This window comes from Lethenteron reissneri, chromosome 2 (genome assembly GCF_015708825.2).
Source record: "Lethenteron reissneri isolate LAM-NWPU_2019-01 chromosome 2, ASM1570882v1, whole genome shotgun sequence".
Classification (NCBI taxonomy): domain Eukaryota; kingdom Metazoa; phylum Chordata; class Hyperoartia; order Petromyzontiformes; family Petromyzontidae; genus Lethenteron; species Lethenteron reissneri.
This window is the reverse complement of record NC_083780.1, coordinates 12,792,341-12,801,333: the sequence shown is the minus strand read 5'-3', so window position 1 is coordinate 12,801,333 and position 8,993 is coordinate 12,792,341. Positions and strand designations below refer to the sequence as shown.

The following is an 8,993-nucleotide window of genomic DNA, read 5'->3' as shown; positions in this document are numbered from 1 at the left end:
ACATATACCAGAAACGGAGTTCTATTTCAAATGTCATTTTACTCCAAACGTTACTGCTCTAATTAATTAAAATTAAACGTGGATCGTAACTGAATGCCTTTGCATAAACAAATTTCAACCGCGATTTAAATACGTTTGTTCTTTTACACTCTTTGTTGAAAATGTATCATGGTGGTTGTCAAGGGGGGGGGGGCCAAACTCGAAGCTTTGGCCACCAGGGAGGCCAAGGCACCGCCTGCCTCCACGCTAGTTGCGCGACTGGACACGCTCATTCGCTTGGCTGGTCCTGTTCTAAAGCTGAATGCTCTTGATTTGAAACGGACAGTCTTATCAACAGGTCCACGGAATCATGGGAACAAAAATGGATCCGACTGGGACACAACTAATCTACACACAGTGTACGTACATCTGAATCGGCTTTAGCCTCTCATAAACCGTGTCAGGTGAGTGGTGAGTTTAAATATTTGGCGAACGATGTCTGGTGCGTGTCTTGAGTGGTGAGCATAAATACCGAGGCGCATAACAACGCGAGCAAAGCTTATATTTTAATTATTACAAAGCAGCGCTGCGTCACTCAAGGCACCTTTGCTCAACCACTACGTCGTAGAACCAAACAGAGGAACCACGTGGGGATTGTGCCAGCCCTGGGTCAGCTCAGCCAGAAGTGGTCACAGTCAGCGGATGAGCATTAGGTCTTGATCCGGAGCCTCCATCATCCATGGGTGCAAGAAGACCTGAGCGAGCTGAGGTCGAGCCAAAGGCTTGAATGACAGCAGCTTCAAAATGAGGTCCTCGCACCGGGTGTCTACCTGTGGACACATGGGGCAATGACGCAGACATTTTCTGTTGTCTTCTCAGTGACTTTTCTCAAATTCTCGCTTGCATCTTTCAACTGCAGTCTGTTCTACCACAAGGAGGTAGTATAGGGTGAAGCACAGTCCGCGATAACATGTAAGATACTCAAGCGGTCGAAACGTCGTGATTTGTTTTATTTTATTTCTACCTACGTGACTTTACCGAAAGAACCAAAGAGTATGGATTCCTGCAGTCACGAAAGCTTCAAATCAACATGCAAGATGCGTATAGGCAGGCTGAACAAAGACTGAGGCGCGTGGGTAGGATCTAGAGGCATCCAGCCGAAGCAGCCGTACAACTGCGTATTCCTCTAAAATATAATTACAATAACCCCCTCCTCCGTCTCAAAACGCTGCACCTGATGAGTTAAATGATGACGTCACCCTGCTGCTGCTCTATTTAAGACCGGGAGCAAGAGCAGAGCCTCACCATTCTGGCGAATTGCCCGCTGATGCTGGATGCAATTAGCAGCGAAACGTCGTACTACTCAAAAATTGTAAATGTTGTGGTTTCACGCTTCAACACACCGGTGGGCTAAAGTAGTGAACTATTTGTCTTTTGTCAACGTGACACTTTTTTGCTGATTGGCCGTGTCGGGTGGTGGAGGGTTACGACACATTTATAAATAACGCGATCTAACCCAAAAACGTTGATTATGGACTGCGTATTCCTACTCACGTGACATAGTTCTGTTCACTAAATCGCTTTATATCCATTCGCATCTACATTATAAAACGTGTTCCCTCATGCATTCATCGAGTTATATCCAATTCGCGTTATGAAAACATGTGCTATAGTAGAACAGACTGTACTCACCAAGTCCCAGCTATTCCTGTTTTGGATGGAGTAATGATGACGATGACTTTGCTTTATTTACAACTCGCACTCTTAATGTCAGGGAGCCTCATAAACGCTTTACATCAAATCTAATCTAAAACATTTGATAGAGCACCCCCAGTGGCAGCTGTCTCTATGGGCACAAGTGGGACTTGTGCAGCGAGCAACTGGGACAGGAGGTCATAGAAGGAATCAGAATCATCAGCCCTTTTTTGATCCGTTTAGTGATGTTCAACCCATTTTGGGTTTAGGCTACCACAACCATTCCTATGTTGATGGGGACGAGTTCACAATAACCTGGGACCCATTGCTTCTCATACCTCACCGCCATACTCATCACGTTCCCTTCATATTTTTATTCATGAGAAAAGCCACTCCCTGTCTCTTTAGTTTCCTGTCTCGAGTGGAGGATGGTCCATCCCCCATGGTGACGGAGCCAGAACCAGCCTACCAGACCTCCTGCATTCCACGGGGGTCCAGACGGTACCCGCCCAGATTCGGACAGAGGAATGGTAGCCTCTTCTCCCCAATGAACGTTTGGACATTTCCCGTGGGTAGCCGCAGCGATTGGCTGTTGTTTGTAGAGGATCCCTGAAGGGGGATTTCAGTCCCTGGCTCTGCCATATGGGGTTCCACCAGGGGATATCATAGACGTACCGTCCTCTCCGAAGCTTCAGACACACTCTTACTTTAATGTGTTTTTTCCTGTGGTTATTTCGAAATTAAGTTTAATGTGGACGGATTACCAGCCCTTTGTACTCATTCAATGGCCCCATTTGCAACTGTGGTGAATGCGAGCATGTTATGAGGGTAATGGCCTGACTAATGTCAGCCTTTCCCCCAATGGCATTACCCACAACGCTCCAGTGTTACTGTCTGACACCACAAGTGGGGGTCGATTTTCCCAAACACAAGAGTGAATACTCACACACGAACACTCGCCTGTACACAAACGCACACCTTTACTTACAATCACACCTGTCCAGCATGGTGAAGTGTGGTCAAACAATGACCATGACCAGCACAGCATGATGAATCCCTCATCCTGCAGTGAACTGACCAAGGCTGTAACTTCACAGGCGCATTAGCCATGCATTCTCATTACCGTGGCATTCGAAGAGCCCGCACCGTCTCTCCGTGGCGAGGACGAGGACCCCGATCCCGACGGCACGTTGCCAGCCATGAAGTCGTCGTGGCCACTGTCATCGGCAGTGCCACCGCCACCGCCGTCGTCCGTGCCGGAGGGACCCGGCAGTGGCTGCGCGTGAGACGATGGGCCCGGAGTGGCTACTCCAGAGAACGTCACGCCCTTCTTCTGCTGGCGCACCAGCTGCATCAGGTTAGAATCATCGAAGGGCATGTAGCCCGTGACCATGATGAAGAGCACCACGCCCAGGCTCCAGAGGTCGAGCAGGCGCGGGTCGTACGGCGTTCCCAGCAGCACCTCGGGCGACGTGTACGCCGCAGAGCCGCAGTAAGTTTTGCTCAGCTCCTCCAGACAGCCCGGGTGCCTGCGGAAGGTTGGGTGGGCGGGTGGGTGGGTGGTGTTCGTGGGATTTGGAATAAAGCTACCAAATGCGTTTGTTTGGTCAGCACAGTTCTGGATGCATAACATGCTGCCCCCGATGTTCCAAAGCCTTTGTGAAAATTGGGATTTTGACGTCCTAATTTCAAGTTTTTTGACCATTGTTGGACACGTAATATTGTACGTAATAAATTAGGTTTCGTAAAAACATAAATGTCAGGTTTATTCTAAATTAAATTTTTTATAATTACGTTCGTTGCGAAATCCTCCATTATGTCACGTGGGAGTTGGTTTGAGTCAATGGCTGTATGATGCATGGAGTAATTTCCTCTATCACAATTTACATGTTTCTTTTTTATTATTTTCCTGTCACGGTCCATTCTACCAGCGTGATACCTATTTAGTTCAGTTCAATCTCTCTCTTTGCTATAGATTTCACATATGCTATTCAGTCTGGCTTTCTTGTCGCCCTCAGACAATTCTTGCGACAAATACAAATTTCGACATCACAATGACAATAGTTTTTTCGTGAGAATTCTCATTGACATATCTTGCCGCTAATTGCTAAACTTGATCCATTTCCATTTAAAGAGATCGCCTTTGCTTAAACTGGGTTTTCCATTGTCGTGAGTTTATGGTCTCGGCAAAGAAATATACATCACGTTACATTTGGTTCCGCGCTTAAATGAGTGATGTTCCACCTGTGAGAATTAAAAGTATCGTGACTGTCAAGCGTTGAACCACCCCTCCTTGTAGCAGGACAGATGGGAAAGTGCTGCCCCCTACTGTGTAAGCTCGAGGTCACTTGACGGCATCTGAGAAGTTCTGTGGCATCTCCTGTCGTGCGCTTGTTCTCAAGTGTGGACAGTTGCACTACTCTGTGAGAGATCCAAAACAAGCCTTCATCTCATGAGTGTTTGTGGTGGTAGGTGACGTCACTTGAACTACACTGACACGTGCGACTACGGTGAAACACAGACCATGGTGCATCTACTGAAAAGTAAAACAAATGTTTTACGCAACTATAAGGTTTCGATTTAAAGCTTTCGTGACTGCAGGGATTCATCTTCTTGGTTCTTTCAGTAAAGTCACGTAGAAGGGAAGTAATAAAATTATAAAAACAAAACATAATAAAATAATTCTCACGACGTTTCAGCCACTACGCAAGCAGCCGTCCTCAGGTGAAGAGCAGCCGTCCTCAGGTGAAGAGGACGGCTGCTTGCGTTGTGGCTGAAACGTCGTGAGAATAATTTTATTATGTTTTATTTTTATTATTTTATTATTTCCCTTCTACGTGACTTTACCGAAAGAACCAAGAAGAACTATAAGGTTTTTTTAGGGGGTGCATTTACGGTAAGTATAATCAGGGTATTTTACGTAACTTCATTTCTAAATGAAATATCATAAGTAAAATATGAATTTACGTCCAAAACAAAAGTTTTTTTCCGGATCAACCTACATTTGCATCACAGCCCCACGGACCACCTGGAGGACCGTCACGGACCCAGTAACCTGGGACCGCACTGTTGAGAACCACTGCGCACTAGAGAATCGGTGGTGCGTTGGGACTGACGCTAGGTCCATCTGGAACTGCCGGGCAAAGCCGAAGTCGGTGAGACGCACGTGCAGCCCGTCGACCAGGAGCACGTTCTCGCACTTGACGTCGCGGTGAGCCACGTGCATCTGGTGCAGGTAGTGCACGGCACTGCAGAGCTGCACGCACGCAAAGACAAAGGTGCCCGCAGATAGTGCGTGTACAGATTTGTGGGGAAAGTGCAAGGACTGTATGCACAACAACAACGACGAAACATAAAACAACAGCTGCCATTTGGCCACGAAGTTACACTTGTGACCGCAGTGCTTGTGCTAGGCCCGATGCACTTTGAACAATGTTGAACAGTGTAGGGGACAGAGAACATCCCGGTTGTTCCCCACTGTTAACAAGAAATGTGACTTAAAGCTTTCGTGACTGCAGAGATTCATATTCTTGGTTCTTTCGGTATTTCCCTTCTACGTGACTTTACCGAAAGAACCAAGAATAAGAAATGTGACCTTTAATGATTGCGCACAATCATTAATGATCTTAATGATAGTCAAAAGGCAAGGGCTCTGGGTTATCATTCGTGATTTTGGGGTTCCTGTGGTATTTTATGAATTGACCAAGAATGGTCTGTCCACCTCTCCTGGTGACTGAAGCGAGAACCAGTACACCGGACCTCATGTATTCCATAAAAGTCCAGGCGGTATCGGTGTGGCTCCCAAAAGAGAAAATTGCAGCCTCTCCTCCCCAACGAGCATTGGGACGTTACATGTGGTTAGACAGAGTCATATCCTGCTGTGGCTGGCTGCCTTTGTCTCCCCAGTGCAAGTGATAATGGCAAAGACGTGACGGCGATGACGTTGCTGATTATGTATATGATAGTAATTATGACTAGACCACATTACCACCACAACAATAACCACAACCACCACAACGAAGCACCACCAAAGACAAACATCCCCTGTATAGTCTTAACAGACTGTTGGGGCAAGTGCCCTTAGCGACCACCTATGAGGGCCGGCACGGCACACGATGAGGCGGATTGGCCAGCACCACGCCCGGCCACCTTTGTCTCCCTAGTGGCAATGTATACACACTGCACCAGGCACTCATTTGAGGCTGAGTCAACCTTGGGAAGGTCTACGACCGGTTCAGATAATCGTCACCAGTGTTGGCCGTGGAGTGGGAATTGAACTCGGGTCGCCGGGTTTGTAGTGCAGCACACTAACCATCACCACGAACACCATCACCACCGCTAGCGTACCTCTGTGAAGATCCCGCGAGCCGTGCGCTGATCCAGGCTGCCCCGTTCCTGCATGAGCCGGAGGAGGTCGGACTGCGCGAGCTCCATGACAAAGAAGATGTATCCGCGGCAGCCTTCGATGAGCTGCAGGACCTCCACAATGTTCTGGTGGTGCAGGGATCTGTGGCCCGAACAGGCAGAACACGTGGTCATAATGGCCAGGTTCGAAGACTCTCTGAGCTGGCAAGCATTGATCATAGGGCTGCATGGGTGAGATACATTGGGCTTGGTGCATTTGTTTTTCTATCATAATCATTCGAGGCTCATAATGGCCAGCTCTGCAATACTAAACTCGGCAGCGTTGATAAGATCATAAAGTGTATTCATCTCAAAGAGGTTCATAATGGCTGTCGACATCTTTGGTATGGTCTGCTTCGGTTAACCTCCACAATGTTCTGGTGGTGCAGGGATCTGTGGCCCGAACAGGCAGAACACGTGGTCATAATGGTCAGGTTCGAAGACTCTGTGCTGGCAAGCATTGATCATAGGGCTGCATGGGTGAGATACATTGGGCTTGGTGCATGTCTTTCTATCATCATCATTCGAGGCTCATAATGGCCAGCTCTGCAATACTAAACTCGGCAGCGTTGATAAGATCATAAAGTGTATTCATCTCAAAGAGTTTCATAATGGCTGTGTCGACACCTTTGGTATGGTGTGCTTCGGTTAAAACCCACGAGGTTGGGTGCCTCTCGTTTTTACATGGCAATTTGCTCATAATGGCCGGGTCTGAGAATCTGAGTGAGCAATCGGGCTGAGTTACTCTGGTAGTTCACAATGGCCATGTTAGAAACACTGAATCAGCATCGCTGAATTTCAAATGGTGGTATTTGATGAGATCTCCAAACAATACACAGACTGGTCTTTGACAGGGTGTCCGGACATTACAACTGATGCAGCCAGTCTCTGCACGGGGTCTTTAGATAATAGATCGTTCTCTGATGGGGTGTCTAGACAATACACAAGCTGGTCCCTAATGGGGTCTCTAGACAATGGACTTACAGAGCCAACTGATGGAATCTCTACAGTAGAATGACAGGTCAACCTGCGATGGGGTCTCAAGACAAGGCAGATTTACGTGGTGGGAGTGTTCAGACGATGGGTCAGAGATCTGTCTCTTTATGGGTCTTCAAACAACAACAACAGACTAGGCCTAAGGCCCTCGCCTGATCGAGCCTACCTGAGCAGGTCCACCTCTCTGGGCAAGAACTTCTCCTCGAAGTCGGGAGGCAACTTCCTGCGGTCGATGACCTTGATGGCCACGTCTCGTTGATGCTGCTCGGACGTTGCAAACTTCACCTGAGATGATGGCGAGGGTGTCAGTTGTGTAACTCAATCCTTAAACAAGGTCTCAAGATTCTGGATTTTAAGCTTTCGTGACTGCAAAGATTCATACTCTTTTAGGTAAAATAATAATAAAATACAATAATGAATGAATGAAAAGAAATAAATTAAATCACGACGTTTCGGAAGCAACACAAGCCTCCGTCATCAGGTGTAACTGCTCCAGTAATTTAATTTATATTTTTAAAAACACGTGTCTTGAATCGCTCTCTTCACACGCTACAGTAATTTTACTGGAGCACCTGATGACGGAGGCTTGTGTTGCTTCCGAAACGTCGTGATTTAATTTAGTTATTTTCATTTATTATTTTATTATTATTATTTTACCTACGTGACTTTACCGAAAGAACCTAAGAGCAAGGCCTCAAGATAAATAACGTCGCGTGTACGATGGTAACGCCGAATGTTTTCGACAGAGGGCCTTTGCTAACTTCCTCGGGGTTATCGTGTCGTGATTTAACGCATTATGGGCACCCCTCAGCAAAGTTGACACGGGTTTGTGGGCCTTACCTGGTTAGATACAAAAGATACGTTTATTTTTAATATATACCAAGTTATTTGTTTAGCTTTCCCATACTTTGCACGGATAGCGTGTTTTTTTTGTTGTAACGTTTTGATGACCCTACTGGACATGTGAAACAATATCTTAAAGCTCATCGGATTCCTCCAGTATAACGATTCAGAGAGTTTCATCAATGAGTCATGCCCAGCTATAGAATGCTGTACCAAGGTTGAGTCGTATTTTACGAATTGTCAAACCACTTGGTGCTCTTAAAGCCATGCAAAGCACGGCCTCGCGTTTTCGACGTGGTCACAACCCAGCCAATCTTATGAAAAAGTTAATGTGACGACGATTACCTTTGAGTACGTCCCTTCGCCAAGAGTGTAGCCGAGTCTGTATCCATATCGACTTAAAATGTGTTTAGCATCCATTCGTAAACTTTAACACTTCACCATCTAACGATATAGTTATCATTAGATATTTTAAAACGATCCTGATTACATCGCCCGTAATAGTAGTCTCACAGCGCTGCAGAATTAATAATAAAAACTCAAAGGTAATGTTGTTATATTAACGAATGCGCATTATTCAAACCGACTTGATGGGCACGCGCATATCTCAACGTGCGTTGTGGCCGGCCACGTGCGGACCACGTGGTCATTCTGATGTCCGGCGTCACGTGCCACTAAGCCGAAGGGAGGTCAAGGGGGCCCACGTTAAAACTTCGTTTGCAACATCACGAAGGTTTAACATTTTCTGGTTAACTTTTAGTTTATTTAAATATGCATTTATTTAAATATCCAAATGCTCACAAATGTAAAACTATTGCAGATGCTTGCAAGCCTTGTACGACAATACATTCTGCCAATAATACTGGTAGGAATCGCCAGGTTACACCAGCCCACAGGAGATTGTGTCCGTTGTGCAGGGAGGGGCTGGGTGGGGAGGGAGGGGCTGGGTGGGTGGGGAGGGTGGGGCTGGGTGGGGGGTGGGAGGGGTGAGGCTGGGTGGGGAGGGGCTGGTCACCCCGTGGTGCCCTTATAAAATGACCATTAAACATACACATTTGTTCGTACAATTACATTCA

General features: G+C 46.7%; 1 protein-coding gene across 3 annotated transcripts; it reads right to left on the bottom strand.

Moving 5' to 3' along the window:
- Positions 1–532: 532 nt before the first annotated feature.
- On the bottom strand, positions 533–8,524 carry LOC133343521 (testis-specific serine/threonine-protein kinase 6-like). 3 transcript variants are annotated; one of them, XM_061553200.1, is made up of 6 exons: positions 8,263–8,524; positions 7,241–7,359; positions 6,022–6,181; positions 4,677–4,930; positions 2,798–3,203; positions 533–805 (listed from the first exon to the last, which is right to left on the bottom strand). In XM_061553200.1, the coding sequence occupies exons 1-6, from the start codon at positions 8,335–8,337 to the stop codon at positions 779–781; spliced, it is 1,041 nt and encodes a 346-aa protein (XP_061409184.1). In that variant the 5' UTR covers positions 8,338–8,524; the 3' UTR covers positions 533–778. The 3 variants fall into 3 exon arrangements, with proteins under 3 accessions (XP_061409184.1, XP_061409177.1, XP_061409193.1); XM_061553193.1 differs by having other exon boundaries at positions 533–809; positions 8,263–8,523; XM_061553209.1 differs by having other exon boundaries at positions 533–809; positions 4,791–4,930; positions 8,263–8,521.
- Positions 8,525–8,993: the final 469 nt, after the last annotated feature.

Bases quoted from the DNA above. Each gene is read 5' to 3' on its own strand.
- LOC133343521 (XM_061553193.1), bottom strand. From the start codon at position 8,337: ATGGATGCTAAACACATTTTAAGTCGATATGGATACAGACTCGGCTAC. The intron at 7,360-8,262 runs GTAATCGTCGTC...CCATCATCTCAG, and splicing joins GCGAAGGGACGTACTCAAAG to GTGAAGTTTGCAACGTCCGA. The intron at 6,182-7,240 runs GTAGGCTCGATC...TTCGGGCCACAG, and splicing joins AGAGAGGTGGACCTGCTCAG to ATCCCTGCACCACCAGAACA.